General features: G+C 42.7%; 1 protein-coding gene across 3 annotated transcripts; it reads left to right on the forward strand.

Moving 5' to 3' along the window:
* The first annotated feature begins 56 nt into the window (after nucleotides 1–56).
* On the forward strand, nucleotides 57–12521 carry Mgme1 (mitochondrial genome maintenance exonuclease 1). Of its 3 annotated transcripts, none has more exons than XM_042666395.1 (5): nucleotides 57–123; nucleotides 1715–2289; nucleotides 6373–6589; nucleotides 11108–11240; nucleotides 11602–12521. In XM_042666395.1, the coding sequence occupies exons 2-5, from the start codon at nucleotides 1776–1778 to the stop codon at nucleotides 11761–11763; spliced, it is 1026 nt and encodes a 341-aa protein (XP_042522329.1). In that variant the 5' UTR covers nucleotides 57–123; nucleotides 1715–1775; the 3' UTR covers nucleotides 11764–12521. The 3 variants fall into 3 exon arrangements, with proteins under 3 accessions (XP_042522329.1, XP_042522326.1, XP_042522328.1); XM_042666392.1 differs by lacking the exon at nucleotides 57–123 and adding an exon at nucleotides 138–290; XM_042666394.1 differs by lacking the exon at nucleotides 57–123 and adding an exon at nucleotides 1092–1125.
* The last annotated feature ends 7478 nt before the right edge of the window (nucleotides 12522–19999 follow it).

The following is a 19999-nucleotide window of genomic DNA, read 5'->3' on the forward strand; positions in this document are numbered from 1 at the left end:
AAGCCCAAGATGGCGACGAGCAGTGACGTATCAAGATCTCGTGAGAACAAGCACACGAGATTTGGAGACGCCCGCGCTTCCGCCTGAAGGCAGAGACTCCGCACCGAAAGCTTCTCGGAGCTGGTGAGCCAGGGGCTCAGAGGGTGGGGCGCGAGTGTCGCAGTGCATGCTGGGACTGCGTTGTCTGGGGGCGTGGCCTGGCTCGTGGGTAAAGCGCGGGAACGACAAAGTTCCGGTCCCCAGAAGCTGTTGGCGACCGCGGTTTTTGACCAAACGGTGTGGCATCTCAGGTACAAACTGCTGCGGTAGCCTAGGTGTCTGTTTCTTCCTCATCCAAGCTCCCTCACGAGGTGCCATCCCCGTCCTGTCCGTGTCGTAGGTCCTCGTCTTGGCAGTGCGGTGTGCGCTCCTCGGGGATCACCATGGTGGATCTCGCTGACCGCTTATCCTCTCCGACCTGCCACAAGTAACAGACCCTCCACAGGCTCTCCAGTTCCGTGTCTGTAAAACGCGGTCCCAACGGTGCACGCCGTGGAGAAGGGCGAGGCCAAGCGAGATATGTCCCTACTGTTCTTGACAAACCGAGGTGCGCGCGGGCGCACCCCACAACCGCACTGACCGGGCTGGTTTTGAACTCAGGATCCTGCTACTGTCTCAGTGTAGGAGTGTTGGATTATGGGGGGTGGGGACGAGAGTCCACCTGGCCTTCTGTTTCCATGGCCTCATGCTCTCCAGCCATTCCCACCCCCTGTCCCATGCCCCCGAGCCTGGATGCTAACTGCTCCCCCCTTTCCTGTTTCTCCAGGCCCCAGTTCCTACACGTCCAGCAGTCCAGGCCATAAGTGTATCTGCCCCTAAGACAACAGGCCCACTGGAGTCTTCCCACACTTCTGTGCCCAGCAAAACGAGCTCCTTCAGTTTTACTGTGTTCGAGCATCACATTTCTTCAATTTAAAGATTGGGAGAGGCCGGGTGCTGGTGGCTCAGGCCTGTAATCCTAGCAACTCAGGAGGCTGAGATCTGAGGATCACAGTTCAAAGCCAGCACGGGCACGAAGGTCTGAGAATCTTATCTCCAATAAATCACCAGAAAACCGGAAGTGGCGCTGTGGCTCATGTGTTAGAGGTACAGTGCTTGCCTAACATGCACAAAGCCCTGGGTTCGATTCTTCAGTATCACATAGACGGCCTGGAGTGGCCCTGTGGCTCAAGTGTAGAGTGATAACCTTGAGCAAAAGAAGCTCAGGGACAGTGCCCATGCTGTGAGCTTATGTCCCAGGACAGGCAAAAAAATACAAAAAGAAGCCCAGGTAAAGTGCCCAGGCCCTTAGTTCAAGCCCCTGGACTGGCAAAAATAAAAACACTAGATTGGGAGAGTCTTGCCCCAAGCTATCTACTAATGAATATCCTTCTAAATTCTTTTTTTTTTTTGCCATACTGGAGTAAACTCAAGGCCTTGCTAGGCAGGTGCTACATTCCTTCATACTTTTTTTTTTGGGGGGTCCAGCCATGGGGCCTGAACTCTGGGCTGGGCGCTGTCCCTCAGCTCTTCAGCTCAAGAATAGTGCTCTACCATTTGAGCCACAGCGCCACTTCCGGCTTTTTCTATATACTTTTGAATACAATTTTGATCTACAATTCCATGCTCATGCAGCTTTCAATTTGCTGTTTATATAAAATAGCTGGTACCTAACACCCCCTTTCTCTTTGAATAGGAATACAAAATCTAAAAAGGATCTCTATCTTGCAAACTTTTGAGAAAACTGAAAAAAAAAAATGATGATGAAGGCATTTCAGACCATTTGTAAGCAGCTCAAAAGTTCAAAGAGTTTTACTGTAAGACAAGGCACTTTTGTGGATTTCTCTACTTCCTCTTATTCATATGTCCGGAAGAAAAAAAATCCTTATGAAGATGTGGACCAAGCAAAATATTCTCGATTAGTCAAGTCTGTCTTGTCATTTGGAGGCCTGGCCCAGACCCCAGAATCACTGTTGGAGGAAGATGCTTTACTCTATGGACCTGTTACTAAACATAAGCCTCCAAAACCAAAAGAGGAGGCAAAAGTTCCACAAAACTGGTTTCCTCTCTTCAATACAGAGAGAAGTGAAAAGCCAAATAAGTGTGATTCTTCAATTCCTTTGAAAATTCCTTTACAAAGGAAGGCAATACCAAGTGTGACCCGTGTACTTCAGCAAACCATGACATCAGAACAGATTTTCTTTTTGGAGAGGTGGAAAAAGCGGATGATTCTGGAACTGGGAGAAGATGGATTTGCAGAATATACTTCAAGTAATTCTCTTAATTCTGGTTATGTATGCCTATTTTCTAAATCATAGAGCATTACTAGGAGTAAAGCTTTAAAAGGTAAACTAGTGAGAAACTACTGTCAACTAATTAGCATTAAATAGCACTTCATGTTTATCAACTTGCTTAATCCTCATGAAAATATTCTTTTTTTGGGGGGGGGGTCCAGTCATGGGGCCTGAACTCTGGAGTTGGGCGCTGTCCCTCGGCTCTTCAGCTCAAGGCTAGTGCTCTACCACTTGAGCCACAGCGCCACTTCCGGCTTTTTCTGTGTATGTGGTGCTGAGGAATTGAACCCAGGGCCTCATGCATGCAAAGCAAGCACTCTACCACTGAGCCACCTTCCAGCCCTCATGAAAATACTCTGAAACAAATATGATTATCCTCATAGGTAATACTAAAGTACAGAGATCAAGTAATTTCATGCATGAGATTTGAAGAACAATGGTGGTGCTTGCCTATAATTTCTGTACTCAGACAGGAGGATCTGGAATTTGCCTTACTTAGTGAAACTCTGTCTCAAAAATAACAAAACAAAACAAAAAAATAGACTTACTGTAAACAGTACCAAAACAGAGTATTCATTAAAAAATTAAAAGCACACTTGCCCATGTAATTGTAACCCCTCTGTACAGTATTTTCACAATAAAAAAAAAAGAAAAAAAAAAGCACAGCTGGTAATGTGGCTTAGTGGTAGAGTGTTTGCCTAGCATGCATGAAGCCCTGGGTTCCATTCCTCAGTACCACATAAACAGAATGAGCTGGACATGGACCTGTGGCTCAAGTGGTAGAGTGCTAGCCTTGAGCAAAAGAAGCTAGGGACAGTGTCCAGGCCCTAGGTTCAAGCCCCAGGACTGGCAAAAAAGTAATTTAAAGGCTTGTTTTTTTGTTGGTGGTCATGTAGCTTGAACTTGGCCTGGGTGCTATCCCTCAGCTCTTCAGCTCAAGGCTAGCGCTCTACCACTTGAGCCACAACACCAACTTCTGGCTTTTTCTGATTATGTGGTGCTGAGGAATCGAACCCAGGGCCTCAGGCATGCAAGGCAAGCGCTCTACCACTGAGCCACCTTCCCAGCTTGCTCTACCATTGAGCCACCTTCCCAGACATTAAGATTTTTATGTTGGGCTGGGAAGGTGGCTCAGTGGTAGAGCGCTTGCCTTGCATGCCTGAGGCCCTGGGTTCGATTCCTCAGCACCACATAAGCAAAAAGAAAAAAGCTGGAAGTGGCGCTGTGGCTCAAGTGGTAGAGTGCTAGCCTTGAGCTGAAGAGCTGAGGGACAGCGCCCAGGCCCAGAGTTCAGGCCCCATGACCGGACCAAAAAAAAAAAAAAAAATATTTTTATGTTGCCTGTTTAGAGAGCAGTTAGATGGTTGTCACTAATAATAAGAAATTAAGGTACCAGTGACTAATTCCTGTAATCCTAGCTACTCAGGAAGCTGAGATTTGAGGATCACAGTTCAAAGCCAGCAGCAGCTCTTAAATCATTTGCTTTTAGTAAATTGAAACATGTTTAATGTTTTGAGCCCTAGATTGTAAAAGATCCTGAAACTTAGATTTCTATGTTTATGGTCACGTATATGTGAAGAATCTAACCAGGATTTAGGTAGGTCTGCAGCAAGGAATTAATTATCTATTTGCATGACAGTAGATAGAAGGCTTTTTTTTTCCTTCCTTTTTTTTTTTCTTTCTTTTTTTGTGGTCTTGGGGATGGGAACAAGTGCTTCATGCATGCTAAGCAAGCACTCAACCTCCGAGTTGCATACCCAGCCCTTCCTGTTTTTAACATGTTTGTACTCTATTTCAGACACGAGTGAGCACTAGATTTCTTCTCTAGGTTTTAATCCTACCAATCTTAAAGTCCTTATGTGCCTTTCTTATGCAAATGATCTCAACTGAGCCAAGTATATGTGGAGTAGAATAATTAACCTCCTAAATTGAGTTCCTTTTTTTGTTGTTGTTGGTCTCAGTGCTTGAACTTGAGCCACAGCGCCACTTCCGGTTTTCTGGTGGTTTATTGGAGATAAGAGTCTCATGGACTTTTCCTGCCCAGGCTGACTTTGAACCATGATCCTCAGACCTCAGCCTCCTGAATGGTCGTAAGCTACCAGTGCCCAGCTGAGTTCCTTTATTTTCTCAGAATCAGTTCCATTTTTTTGTTAGTGGTAGAACTGACCTTTCAAAGTCTTTATGAGAAATACTTAACAAATACAAGGTGGTTTAACATGATATTGCCTCATTGAATAAAATTGTCCACCTCCCATTCTCCCAATATGTATATATCTTATTCTATTCCTATATGTGGCAAAAAGGTGGGCTTTGAGTTTGACTCCCTTGTTCTACAGTGTGGTCAATTGGAAAGAAAAGACATTTCCAGGGTGCTGACCCACCCAGCCTTTTTGCTTTTGGGCAAATCAATATTACCAAGTAAGTTAGGTGGGTAGTTTTTTTTTTATTTATTTGGGGGGGATGTCTGGTCATGGGGCCTAAATTCTGGTCCTGGGAGCTCTAAAGCTCAAGGCTAGCGCTCTACCACTTGAGCCACAGCATCACTTCCAGCTTTTTTTCTTTTTGCTTATGTGGTATTGGGGAATCGAACCCAGGCTTCCTGCATGCAAGGCAAGTGCTCTACCACTGAGCCACCTTCCCAGCCCCTGGCTGGGTAGTTTTAAAATTAAATAATGTTTTAGTGCATGAGGGCCACTGGTTAGCCTAACATTCCTGCTTTCTCTCCTTCAACAGTCAAGTGAATATATATTATTTCTTGTGTTTATTAAATCTATTTGTGTTCTCTTTTCTTAATTTATAAGTATATAAAGAAAAAAATAATCCAGGATATAGCAATTGTTTCAGTATATTCCAGCACTGAAAAAAAAAAAAAGGACAACCCTACAAATTCAGTTATTTTTAATTTGTGTGTACCTTGATTTTCATTCCTTTCCTGTCACTAATCCTGTTTGTAGGATTCCCTTATGTTCATAATTAAGTTTTGGTTGTTAAAAAGTACTAAACAAGCATAGTCCCCTTAATTTTTAATGGTTTTTATTACAGCCACTTAGTCTGGGCTGGTAAGGTGGCTCAGTGGTAGAATGCATGAGGTTTGATCCTCAGCACCACATTAGAAAAGGCCAGAAGTGATCCTGTGGCTCAAGTGGTAGAGCACTAGCATTGAGTTGAAGAGCTGAGGGACAGCGCCCAGGCCCAGAGTTCAAGCCCCACAACCGACCAAAAAAAAATAGTGCTATAGATGTGGTCCAATAGACCCCCCCCAGGGCTTCAGTTCTAGCTTTAGCCTAATGTTATTAGAAATACTTCATTTTTGTACATTTCACTTAAAAACTATTCTAATCCCTTTAGTTTTTCAAAGTTTTCAGAAGAAGCTGAAATTTGCCAGGCATAGTGGCTTATGCCTGTTATCTCAAAACCCTGGAGCCTAAAATAGGAAGATGGAGAATTCAAGACAGCATAGCTACAAAGTGAGAGCTAGTCTCAAACCATGCAAACCAAAAAGGTGCTAGGGATATAATTTAGTGGTATACAGCTTGCCTAGCATGCAAATGGCCCTGGATTCAATTCCTAGTGATAGAGGAGGTGAGAGGAAAAAAAAATGGAAGTGGCATTATGGCCTAAAGTGGTAGAGTGCTAGCTTTGAGCAAAAAAGCTCAGGGACAGTGCCCAGGCCCTGAGTTCAAGCCCCAAGACCAACAAAAAAAAAAAAAACAACCAAAACTAAAATTTGGTGTCTGAAGAGTTGCCACTTGAGTGGTAGAGTATTTGCCTAGCATACATGGAGCCCTGGGTTCATTCCTTAGCACCACTTAAACAGAAAAGGCCAGAAGTGGTACTGTGGTTCAAATGGTAGAGTGCCAGCCTAGAGCAAAAAGAAGCCCAGAAAGAGTGCCCAGGCTCTGAGTTCAAGCTCCAGGTCTGGCAAAAAAAAAAAAAAAGTTGATACTTAAAAGGTAATAATTGTCTTAAGTTTAATTTTGTTCCTTTTTTAGAGCATTTGGTTTTTAGAATTAGGTTTGGTTTTTCTTCTTTTTTTATTTTTCCTTGACTTTCTTTTCAGACAACTTTTTACAAGGGAAACAGTTCCATGAAGACTTGGAAAGCATACTTTCACCCCAAGGGAACTTAAAAGAGAGAGATGGAAATCTCCAATGTGGTTATATTGAAAGTGTCCGGCATATCTTGAAAGATATTAGTGGAGTACTCGCTCTTGAAAGTGCTGTGCAACATGAGACCTTAAAGTATGTTGGTCTGCTGGACTGTGTGGCTGAGTATCAGTAAGTATGAGTTTGTTTCCATCATAGTATGGCTGTGAATTAATGGCAGCTGGGACAGATGGTGCCTGGTTCAGACACTTTTCCTCATAATCCCTGTTTCAACGTATGTACAGGAACTATGTATAGGTACTGCCTCTTTAAAGTGAAACTTGTAGGTGGGCGCTAGTGGCTCATGCCTGTAATGCTAGCGACTCAGGAGGCTGAGATTTGAGGGTCATGGTTCAAAGCCAGCCAGGCAGGAAAGTCCGTGAGACTCTTAAATCTGAAAATTACTCAGAAAAAGCCAGAAGTGGTACTATGGCTCAAGTGGTAGAGAACTAGTCTTGAGCACAGAGAGGCTCAGGGACAGAGCCCAGGCCCTGAGTTCAAGCCCCAAGACCAGGGGGAAAAAAAGTGAAACCTATATACTCTAGGTAAAATAATTGGGAATCTGGTGAAGATAAGGACAGGCCTGGGGGAAAGCCACATAATTCCTGGTGAAGAAAAAGTATACTTTTCAACATACTTAGCATGGCCTATCTTCCCCTTTCATCAAGAAAGATACCAGCATTCAAAGCCAGTTCAAGTTCTTCATTTTCATTCCCTTTTTCTCGGGTTGTTAGTTGGTTATTTTTCCTGTTTTCTTAAAGATTATACCATTGTCCATTAGCCTTGAAAATCAACTCTCTTCCTGGCTTTCTTGGAGTGTTTGATATGATAAGAACTCTAAACTTACTAAAGCTTCCTGCAGATTTTAAATTTCTGCTGTTACTGTTTTTCCCAGTTACTCCAGATTTCATGGGTAACTCTAGCCTGATAGATAACCCCTGTTCCACAGAAAGTATGTGAGCAATAACAACAGGATAAGGAAAAAATACTTTGTGTAACCCTTGGAGCTCTAGTTAAAATTTAAGCTAAAAAAGGGTGGAGGGGGCTGGGAATGTGGCTTAGTGATAAAGTGCTTGCCTAGCATCCTTGAAGCGCTGTGTTTGATTCCTGGATACCACATAAACAGAAAAAGCTGGAAGTAGTGCTGTGGCTCAAAGTGGTAGAGTGCTAGCCTTGAGCAAAAGAAGCCCAGACACAGTGCCCAGGCCCTGAGTTCAAGCCCTAGAACTGACCCTCTCCCCCCCCCCCCCCCCCCAAAAAAAAATAAAAAGAAAAGATTGCCAGGGCTAGGGTTATATCTTAGTGGTGATATGTGCTTAGTACAAACACAAGGCTCTGGGTTTGATCTCTAGCCTCATATTCATCCTCAAACTTGCGTGTGCACACACAGAGATATTCAATCACACACAAATCGACAATACTCATTAGTATAGAGACTTGAAAATACCTACAGTTTTGAAGCATAGCTACCTTGTATCTGGAAAAATAGCCTGTTTGGCTGCCCTTTAGCCAAGGGAACTTTGCAGTCCATCTATCCATGACTTATAATTGCCTTATTTCAATTTTAATGTAGCCTTATTCTCCAAGATACTTTGTTAAGTTCCTGATTGACAAATAGTAATTATAGTTACATATATGGAACATAATACTTTTTTGTGGATTTTGGGTTTTTTTTGTTTTTTGTTTTTGATCATGGGGCTTGAACTCTGGGTCTGAGCACTCTCCTCAACTGTTTAGCTCTTTTTTTCTTTTTTCTTTTTTTAATTGTGAAAATACTGTACAGAGGGGTTACAATTCATGGGCAAGATAATGAGTACATTTCTTATCAAGTATTGTAGCCTCCTCCTTTGTTTCCCCTTCCCATCCCTTCCCATCCTCTTCCCCAGTCCCCCACCCAATCCTCCCCCCCCCCCCACCAAAGTTATAAAGTTCTTTTTCGACATAACAACTTGTACATCTCATAGTTGCAATGGGTCTACCTGTATCCCTATTTAAAAGATTTGTTTTTTCCCTTCCCCTCCACAATTTATACCAACATCAAATACAGTGAAAGCAGGGGTTGTACCGTGGGGGAGGGACATACAAAACAACAAAGAAATATCTTATAAATGTGTTAGAAACAATCGCATGAAAGAAAAAAACATTTGAATACATATCTTAGGGTTCATTTCCCTAACATCAAAAGCTCTTTAGCTCTTGAGCCACAGCACCACTTCTGGTTTTCTGGTGGGGTTTTTTTGGGGGGGAGAAGGGGAGGCGATACGAGTTTCATGGTCTTTCCTGCCCGGGCTGGCTTTGAACCACGATCCTCAGATCTCAGCCTCCTGAGTAGCTAGGATTACAGGCATGAGCCACCAGCACCCAGCTAATATGTATATATATATGTGTGTGTGTGTATATATATATATATATATATATATATATTAATATATAAACATTTGTCACCTCACCATTTTTTGTAGTGTTAATTTTTATTCTCTTAGTAACTTAAATCTATAATACCTTGTTATTAACTATAGTCACCATACAACTTAGTAATTTAAGATTACTAAAACTTAAATTCCTCCTGCCTTTTGAAAGGTATCTCTTCCCTTCCCTCACTTTGTCTCCAGCCTCTGGTAACCACTATTCTACTCTTCTATTTTCACTTTCTTTATGTTCTGAATATAAGAGACATCATAGCCAGGCACTAGTGGCTCACACCTGTAATCCTAGCTACTAAGAAGGCTGAGATCTGAGGATTGCAGTTTAAAGCCAGCCTGGACAGGAAAGTCTGTGAGACTCTTTATCTCCAATAAACCACCAGCTCAGGTGGTAGAGCACTACCCTTGAGCTGAAGAGCTGAGAGACAGCACCCAGGCCCAGAGTTCAAGCCCCACAATGACAAGAGAGAGAGAGAGAGAGTAACATCATGAAGTATTGATATTTTTGTGCCTAGGTTGTTTAACTCCGCACACTGTCCTCTAGGTTTCTCTATATTGCCCTCCAATCCCTTTGATGTCTACAGTTGGCAAGTATAAAACCCTACTGGAATGCAGGAAGTAGGAAAGAGCATCTTCTCTCTTTTTTTTTTTTTTGTCGGTTGTGAGGCTTGAACTCTGGGCCTGGGCACTGTCCCTGTGCTCTTCAGTTCAAGGGCTCTTCAGCTCAAGGCTAGCGCTCTACCGCTTAAGCCACAGCACCACTTCCAGTTTTCTAGTGGTTTATTGGAGATAAGAGTTTCACTGACTGTCCTGCCTGGGCTGGCTTTGAACCACAATCCTCAGATCTCAGCCTCCTGAGTAGCTAGGATTACAGGCATGAGCCAAGTCCCGGCTGAGCCTTCAATTTTTGAGGAAGAGAGTTTTCTGGGTGTGGTGGTGGTGGTAGTTTTTTTTTTTTTAATAGGTACTGCAGCTTGAACCAGGGCCTTACATTCTCACTCCCACTAACAGCTGATGCTCTACCAGTTGACCCACCTCTGTGGTTATTTAGAAACTGGAGTCTGGATTTATCTGCCAAGGCTGGCGCCAAACCAAAATTCTCAAATCTCAGCTTCATGAATATGTTATAGACATGAGCCACCAGTGCCTGCAGCAAAAGAACTTTTTGAGTGCCATAATGTATAATCCTTCATGATGGAGACTTTGCTGCTGATAGTGAGCTTCTGATAGTTGATAGGAAAATCAACCAAAGCTGGGTGTTGGTGGCTCTGTAATCCTAGATACTCAGGAAGCTGAGATCTGAGGATTGTGGTTCAAAGCCAGCCCAAACAGGAAATTCCAGTAAACCGCTCAGAAAACCAGAAGTGGTGCTGTGGCTCAAGTGGTAAAGCACTGGCCTTGAGCTGAAGAGCTGAAGGATAGTGCCCAGGCCCAGAGTTCAAGCCCCACGACCCACGAAAAAAAAAAGAAAAGAAAAGAGAAATCAACCAAGACAAAGCCAGGCACTGATGGCTTATGCCTGTAATCCAAGCTACTCAAGAAGCTGAGATCTTAGAATGGTAATGCAAAGCCAGCCCTGGCAGGCAAAATTGCTCACGGGCAGCGCCTAGAACCTGAGTTCAAGCCACTAGGACAACCAAAATAAAACAAAAATCAAAATCAACCAAAATGATGATAGTTGTAATTTCAATTCATGGCAGTTGTTAAAGGGTGCCCAAGAAATCCTAGTTAATTTTCAGAAAATTTAGAAATTTGGACTGCAGAAAAGTTATCACACCACATTCCCATATCTGACATTTTTAAAGGTATACTTTGGAAAGTATTTTCCATCATAACACCCCTCATTGGCTCATTACCTACCTGAGGAAGGGATCAGAAGGAAAACAACAGCATCACACCTCTCCCTCTCTCCCTTCTTTTTTCTTCCTTCCTTCCTTTGTTTTTCGTGTGTGTGTGTGTGTGTGTGTGTGTGTGTGTGTGTGTGTTGCTGTGGGTATAAGTCTGAGCCTCATGCATACTAGAAAAGCACTTGTTCCTCAGGCTACACCCTTTGCCCCATGAAGGCTTTCTGCACTAATCCTAAGTAAAGCCCATTTGGAAAATGGAAAATAGAAGTAACTGTCATTGAGTGACTAGAACTAAACAATGCATAAAAAGGAGAATTACCCTAGTAGAGTTTTTCAGTTTGAAATATTACCTACAAAGACTTCCTTTGGTTTTTCTTTAGGGGCAAGCTGTGTGTGATTGATTGGAAGACATCAGAAAAGCCAAAGCCATTTATCCGAAACACATATGACAACCCACTACAAGTTGTGGCATACATGGGTGCCATAAATCATGATGCCAACTACAGTTTTCAGGTCAGAAGACTGTTTGCTTTACTTAATACTTACAGCTATATAACTCTTTATGGTTTTTACTCTATTTTTATCCAACTGCTGACTCTGTTCCTTGTTCTTCTTTTTTTGTACTCTCTTCCTGTGCTGCTTTTTTTAATAGCTCCTTAATGAGCACAGAACATTCTTCGTTGTTTTATCTGTCATCTTTGTATTCTCATATGTCCCAGTATAGTTTTTTATCAACCAACCTGAAAAATTGAATTTGGAGATATTATTGTAGATTGTTTAGTACTGAGCTTATTTGCTCTGGAGCATGAAAGAAATGAACCTACACTCTAGATATAATATTTCTATATTGGAATTGCCCTGTGTTTCTTTCTAGGTTCAGTGTGGCTTAATTGTGGTGGCCTACAAAGATGGATCCCCTGCCCATCCACATTTCATGGATACAGAGCTATGTTCCCAGTACTGGGTCAAGTGGCTTCTTCGCCTAGAAGAATATGCAGAGAAGGAAATGAGCCAAACTATTCAGAAACCAGATTAGGAGGCAGGACATTACTTAGAAGTATTCAGTACTTTCTCACTGCTTCAAGAGATAGATTGCAGTTCATTGTGTTCTGAAAATAGAAGTGCTACTGAATTTGAGAGCTACATTGACACAGCAGAAGTATAAATTCGTTGAGTTTCACTGAAAAGGTTGAAAAGCTACAGAAGCCTAGATTTAAAGAGCCAAAAGTCAGTGCATGTAATACTAGAGGTAGCCATGCTACCTCTGACTATTACTTACCTGAAAAGAGGGCAAGCAGGATTGGCAATTACTTCCTTGAAGACTATTATGTTCTTGGCCGGATGCCCAGGCTTTGAATTGAGATTGAGAGGCAATGAGGCTTGTTGTGCCAAGCATTTTCCCAGGGCTCTCAGGCCGAGAAGGAGCTATGTACCTCTGGAGTGTGTATAAAGGGAAAACTCATCAGCTGATCAACACTGCCAACACCATTTTCTAAAATAGGTTTTGCATTTTGGGGTTCTATATTGTTGCAGTTAGTAAGCTAAATTTAGTTTTAACACTAACTACATGCATATATGATTAGCCTGGAGTAAACATTGCTTTCTAGAAGTAACATCATTGGCAGTATCCCACCATTCGCTTACCAGAAGTAGTGAGGGCCAATGTGAAAATCATCATAGGAGGTTCAGTTGCTGTTTCTGGTGCTAGTCAATAGATACGTACATGGAAAAGGTTTATCACTTGTGGAATTTTTCATCTCTAAGGACCACTAATAAAATAATTATTTTTTCTTGTGTTTGATATGTAATAAAAGTTCTTAGTTATCCTGGATTTGGGAAACAAGTAAAAAAAACCCTGGGAAAGAGCCTTCTATTTCACAAAGTGAGTCCAGAGCCATTTGCATGATAGTTGCTAACTTTTAAAAGGTAGACTGATACATCACTTTTTCATTATTATAAGAAAAGATGAATAATGAGGCTTTGGTCTTATTGAAATATATGTTTTTTTGGGTTTTGTTCTTCTTTTGTGTTTTGGTCAGTCATGGGTCTTGAACTCTGGGCCGGGCGCTATCCTTCAGCTCTTTAGCTCAAGAGGAGCACGCTACCATTTGAGCCACAGTGCCACTTCCAGTTTTCTGGTAATGTCTCATGGACTTTCCTGCCCTGGCTGGCTTTGAACAGCAATCCTCAGACCTCAGCCTCCTCAGTAGCTAGGATTACAAGTGTAATCCTGGAACTTTTTTGAACTTCGCTATTTTATTTTTGATGGTGCTGGGTTTCAAACCCAGAGCATCACACATTGCTGGGTTTTACTGAGCTGTACTACCCAGTCTCTGTACTTTGTGTTTCTGTTTCTTTTGGCAGTACTATGGTTTGAACTCAGAGGCCCATGTTTCTTAAGCAGATGCTCTGCTGCTAAGTCCTTTTGTGCTGTTTATGTTTATCATAGGGTCTTGCTTGTAGCCCAGACATACAGATCTCCATCCTTCTATTTTAGCCTTCCTACAGAAGCTGAGATGACAAGCACACACCACTCTGCCCTTTTTTTATCTTTAAGATAGTCTCCTTACTTGCCTGTGGGTCAGGCCTGTAATCCTAGCTACTCAGGAAGTTGAGATCAGAGTTACAGCTGAAGTGGTAAAGTACCAGCCTTGAGCAACAACCCTCAGGGACAGCCCCCAGGCCCTGAGCCTGATCAAGCTTCACAACCAAAACACACATACACTGGAGTCTCGGGCTGGCCTGGAACCTTGATCCTCCCAATCTCAACCTCCTAAATAGGATTATGGGCATGAACCTAACTTTCTTAAATTTTTATTGTAAAGATGGTGCACAGAGGGCTTACAGTTATGTAAGTCAGGTAGTGAGTGCATCTCTTTTTGAGCAGTGTCACATCCTCCCTCTAACTTGTTTTTAAATGCATAATTTTACTATTGAGATCTATGTAAGTGCAAGTGAAGCATCCTCAGTAAGTTCTCAACCATGGTCACCAGCAAGTGATAGTGGAGGACAGGAGAGTTGAGGGACTTCTGCATCTGCTCAATACGTTTCTGCATTTATGTGTATATTTTTTCAAGTAGCATATGTCCCTAAAGTCCATAATTTTTAAAGTCAAAAATATAGTAAGGCTAGGCGCCCGTGGCTCACACCTGTAATCCTAACTACTGAGGAGACTGAGATCTGAAGATCACCAGCCAGGGCAGGAAAGGCCCTGAGACTCTTATCTCCAATTAACTACCAGGAAAACCAAAAGTAGTGCTGTGGCTCAAGTGGTAGAGCATTCGCCTTTAGCTGAAGAGTGCAGCAACAGCGCTCAGGCCCAGAGTTCAAGTCCCACAACCGACAAAAAAAAAATACAGTAAGACCAGCCAGGCACTAGTTGTCCATTCCTGTCATCTTAGCATTCTGGAAGTTGAGGTAGGAGAATCACAAGTTCTAGACCAGCCTGTGCTATAAAGGGCTATTAGTCTCACTTTAATCCTGTTCTATTGGAATAATAAGCATTTACCTCAGACATTCATCTTCAGAAAATTTCATAAGAGAGACGTTCAGAGGAGTCTGACCAGAAAGATGTGGTCAGTAGAGCGACGAAGCCACATCCCCGGTAGGCTTCCTGGGGACCACTCAGGCAGGGCCCACCATCTTCTAACTTCTGATACTCACCAATTGAAGGCATAGAAGTAGAAAGCCAAATCAGAATTTGTAAATGGGTCCGTTTGTCAAGAATTAGTATGTGAGCTGGGCACTGGTGGCTCATGCCTGTCTAGCTATTCAGGAGGCTGAGATCTGAGTTAAAGCCAGTCAGGGCAGTAAAGTCCATGAGACTCTTATCTCCAATTAACCACCAAAAAGCCAGAAGTGGAGCTGTGGCTCAAGTAGTAGAGCACGTGCCTTGACCTGAAGAGCTCTGGGGCAGCACCCAGGCCTAGAGTTCAAACCTCACTACCGGAAAAAAAAAAAAAAAGTATATGAAAGTAGTTTTTGGGTATCACAGTTTCCTCTAAGTGGCACATTAAAATCATGTGACATGAAAAGGTTTGCAATGAGAAGAGGTTTTCTAAGGGTTTTTTGTTTTTCTGTTGCTCTTAGGAGACTGTCTCACAGCAATACAAGATGTAGCCTTGAGGTCTCCAGTTTTGAGACAAAGCTAACTGCATTTCATTTTCTGATGCAATTCAAGCTGGAGGATTTAGCTCCACTAGAACACTAACTGGCATGCACAGGCTCAGCTCCATCCCCAGCACTGCAAAAACAAACTGATGCAATTCTACTCAATGCACTTAACTAGCATCCAACAAAAGCTTTAAGCTGGCACTTAAGACCAGTTTTCAGTTTCTTTAAAAAAGGAAAAACAAAAACACCTACAGTATTTCCTCCCTTTAGATGTGGCCTCTTTTGGGAGCTACTAGCCTATAACAATCCAAGAACATTAACCTCTATGAACCTATCCTAATCCTAGGAAAACTCGATAACATGTAACACTCAGTTTCACATGTGTTGACTTTGGTAAATACAGGCAGAACTATTAGTTGAAAGTCAGTGTTTCTAGGTAACCAATTTGCCTACCAGCTTTAAAAGCAGAGAGGGGTAATTTGTTTTAATCACTGCAGCTTTCCACCTGAACCATGAAACATTTGATTATAACCTACTCTTTTCTCCCTCAACAAATAGAAAAGTAAAGCAAGGGAATAGTTAGAACTCCTATTTTTAAACAAATACTGAAGTTGTTTTGAGCCAATACTTAAAGAAAAAAATACATATTTTTGCCAATCCTGAGGCTTGAACTCAGGGCCTGTGCACTGTCCCTGACCTTCTTTGGCTCAAGGCTAGCACTTACGGCTTTTTCTGTTTATGTGGTACTGAGGAATCAAACCCAGGGCTTCATGCATGCTAGGCAAACACTACCACTAAGCCACATTCCTAGCCCAAGAAAAATATTCTTCCAGTCAGTCCTAAGTAAGAGACAGAACTGACCATTCTGGCCCCAGAAGCCTGAAAGTTAAGCAGAGATGTACTTCTGCAGGTCTAAATATAATGGAAAGGGAACTTGAAAGAATCTCTTTGGTTAGATGCCCCTGATTGAACAAAAACTTTGCATATTGCCTTGACAGTAACAATTGGCAGGCTTGAACAATGTTTTTGTGAAGATCCAGTCATAAAATGACATCTGGGTTACAGTTTGAGTTTTTTCTTTTCTGCTGAAGCAGTAGATTGATAAGATGATACATGTAAAGTCAATAGAACATTATAGATTAAAGCTCTTGTGTTTGTTTCTCTAACCCATTTTCCCCTCCCCTGGAGGAAGATACCAGCATGAATTTGGTAAGTTTTACTTTCTACATTTTTAGTTTTTAGTTACTTTATACCCACTTTTGTTTTTCCTTTTTTTTTTTTTTTTTTGCCAGTCATGGGGCCTGAACTCTGGGCCTGGGCGCTGTCCCACAGCTCTTTAGCTCAAGAGCTCTACCACTTGAGCCACAGCACCAGTTCTGGCTTTTTCTGCTTATGTGGTGCTGAGGCATCAAACCCAGGGCCTCATGCATGCAAGGCAAGCACTCTACCACTGAGCTACCTTCCCAGCCCCTGTTTTTTCCTCTTGCAATACTGATAAGCAAACCCAGGGCTTCTTACATTCTAGACTAATCCTCTACCACTGACTGAGCTACATCCCTAATCCTCAACATTTGTTTTTGAGTTATATTCAGATTGAGCACGTCTAGATACATTGGGGTTTGGTTTTTGTTTGTGCTACTAGAGACTGAACTCAGGGCTGCTAGCAGTGCATTGATTTTAATTTTCTGCAGCATTCCCTCATTCTTCAATATCAAGCCCATAGACTGTTTAACGGTGTTTTAAAGTCTGACACAATGGCTCACGCCTGTAATCCTAACCACTCAGGAGGCTGAGATCTGAAGATCACAGTTAAAAGCCATCCCAGGCAGAAAAGGCATGTGAGACTCATCATCAATTAACCCTTCAAAAATGGCTCAATGGTAGAGCTCTAAAGAGGCTCAAGGACAGCACCTCGGCCCCAAATTCAAGCCCCTGAACTGACAAAAAAACAAAAACACACACAAAAACCTTTTATTACTGCAGACTACCACTTGAGCTACAGCGCCACTTCCAGTTTTCTGGTAGTTTATTGGAGATAGGAGTCTCACAGTCTTTCCTGCCCGGGCTGGCTTTGAAGCGTGATCCTCAGATCTCAGCCTCCTGAGTAGCTAGAATTACAGGCGTGAGCCACCAGCGCCCAGCTTTTTTTTTTTTTTTTCCTAGTCCTGGGGCTTAAACTCTGATCTTGGGCACTATCCCTGAGCTTTCGTGCTCAAGGCTAGAGCACAACACTTTAGCTGCAGTTCTACCTGTAGAGGGGTGTGTGTGTATGTGTGTGTGTGTGTTTAATTGGAGATAAGAGTCTTGCAGACTTTCTGCCCAGCTGACTTTGAACTGTGATCTTCAGATCTCAGCCTCCTGAGTAGCAAGTATTACAGGCATGAGCCACCTGTGCCCAGCCACAAGACCTGCTCTTGCTGTAGTTCACACCTTGAACATTGCTGCCAGATTCCTCTCTGAAATGATAACAACTTACATTCCCATAAAAACCATCTGAAACTTCAAAGTTTTCCACATATTGATTAACACAAGAAAATATAAGACTCCCCTCCCCTAAACTGTTGGAAACAGTTAAATCTGTTATTTGGAACACTATTAGGGCTTGCAGGAAATATGCTTTAAAACAGGATTGCCATCTAGTGGTGGAAGTAATACATTGCCCCTATGGGGAAAAAGCCAAAAACAGGTAATTTGGGCATTTTGGTTGTTAACAGTTCTGGTTTGATGGCTTGTTTTCCTTATTGTATGTTGTTTGTTTTTTAGACATAGCCCTGCTATATACAGACTTCAAGCCTGGTCATCCTACTCCCTCAGCCTCCCAAGTGTGTGCCATCCTCTGGTTTGCATAAAACCAACTAAATGAGGATTTTCCATGATTTATTTTCTAATTTTAGGCAAATTCTACCATGATGACCTGGTCTTTTGCTCTCAGTTTTCAAATGAAAGAAGTCCTATAAGCCCATTAAGGCCTAATCTTTTAGCCAATTTGTCTAGGCTACTGCTTAGAAAAGAGTAAGATAAATTTGGAATGGGGCTACTTGCTAAACTGGCAAGAGACTGCAGCTTCACTAGGGTGGCATTACTTTGAAAAATACTCAATCTCCACTGGAGAGATGGTAATGTGCATGTCACTGCTAGCCACAAAGAACTAAGCTGAGCCTGCGCATAAGAATTCAATTAACATCTTTCCAAATTGGCCTTTGATACAGATTTTTTTTTTTTAATGCAAGGCCTGGGTGTTGTCCCTATGCTCTTTGTTGGAGGCTAGTACTCTACCACTTTTAGCCACAGGGCCACTTCTGGCTTTCTGGTGGTTAACTGGAGCTAAAAATCTCACAAACTTCCCTGCCTGGTCTGGCTTTGAACTGTGATCCTCATATCTTAACCTCACAACTATCTGGGATTACAGGTGTAAGCCACCAGCACCTAGCTGATAGAGACTTTTCTTTTGCCAGTCTTGGGGCTTGAACTCAGGACTAAGGCACTGTCCATGCGCTTCTTTTGCTCAAGGCTAGCACTCTACCACTTGAGCCACAGCTCCACTTTTGCCTTTTTTCTGTTTATTTGGTACTGAGGACTTGAACCCAGGGTTTCATGCATGCATGCAGGCAAGGCAAGCACCACTAAGCCACATGCCCAAACCCTGGTAGACATTTTATTTTATTTATTTTTTTTTTTTTTGTCGGCCGTGGGACTCGAACTCTGGGCCTGGGCGCTGTCCCTCAGCTCTTCAGCTCAAGGCGAGCGCTCTACCACTTGAGCTACAGCGCCACTTCCGGTTTTCTGGTGGTTTATTGGAGATCGGAGTCTCACGGTCTCTCCTGCCCGGGCTGGCTTTGAACCGCGATCCTCAGATCTCAGCCTCCTGAGTAGCTAGGATTACAGGCGTGAGCCACCAGCACCCGGCTCTGGTAGACATTTTAAAAGATCTGGTTGATTGATTGGTTTTGCTGATATTAGGACTTGAACTCAGAGCCTCAAGCTTTGCTTGCCTTGCTTGCTCAGATCTGCAGCATGTTCATGAAAGGTAAGAGTATAAAAAGCAATATTGCTTTATGCCTTTAAATATTTCACTAAATTAACAGTACACTAAAAGTTGAAAAGAGAAAAGAAAGACCATACACAGTAATTAAAGGTCATCTGTACTTAGAAATATTCATTCCTTCCCATCTGTCCTACTACCAACCTTATACCCATTTCTAAGCTTTTGTTTGTTCTGCTGCCTTTGCCTAAAATAACTTCCTTCCTCCCTTTTCAGCCATATCTTAACTGACAGTGCTTGAGTCTGAACTCCATCCTACTTATGTCTAGCCCAAAGTCTTACGTGCCCTAAAGGAAACAAGATGACATAGAATAGGAAGCCGAAGTGTGTTAAGTGAGTCACTTAACCTCTTCTTGCCTGTTTCCTCATTGTACTAGCTTCACTATTGGAAAACTAACATGAGAAGATGTGTGCCAATGCTGAACATGCTATAAGCACCAGGAAATATTTGTTCTTCCTTGAAAGAATTGTTTTTTCGTTGCTGATGTTTTAGGGAGGGCTTTTATGTGTCCTGGGGCTTGAACTCAGGGCCTTGGCACTATTACTGAGCTTTTTTGATCAAGGCTGGCTCTACTTGAGCCACAACTCCACTTCTTTTTTTTTTTTTTTTTTTTGGGTCTGGTCATGGGGCCTGAACTCTGGGCCTGGGCACTGTCCCTCAGCTCTTCAGCTCAAGGCTAGTGCTCTACCACTTGAGCCATAGCACCACTTCCGGCTTTTTTCTTATTGCTTATGTGGTGCTGGGGAATCGAACCCAGGGCCTCAGGCATGCAAGGCAAGCACTCTACCACTGAGCCACCTTCCCAGCCCACAACTCCACTTCTGTCTGGTGTTTTTCATGGTTAATTCAAGATAAGGGTCTCATAGACTTTTCTGTCCAGGCTGGCTTCAAACTGTGAACCTCAGACCTAAGCCTCCTGAGTAGCTAGGATTATATACATGAGCCAGTTCATATTGACTCTTTTTTTTCCCTTGTAGGTCATAGGGCTTGAACTCTGGGCTTGGGTGCTGTCTCTGAGCCCTTCAGCTCAAGGTTAATGCTCTACCACTTTGAGCCACAGGTGCCATTTTCCAGTTTTCTGGTGGCTAATTGGAAATAAGAGTCTCATGGACTTTT

Source organism: Dipodomys spectabilis, unplaced genomic scaffold (genome assembly GCF_019054845.1).
Source record: "Dipodomys spectabilis isolate Male_0828 unplaced genomic scaffold, ASM1905484v1 ptg000365l, whole genome shotgun sequence".
NCBI classification, from domain to species: domain Eukaryota; kingdom Metazoa; phylum Chordata; class Mammalia; order Rodentia; family Heteromyidae; genus Dipodomys; species Dipodomys spectabilis.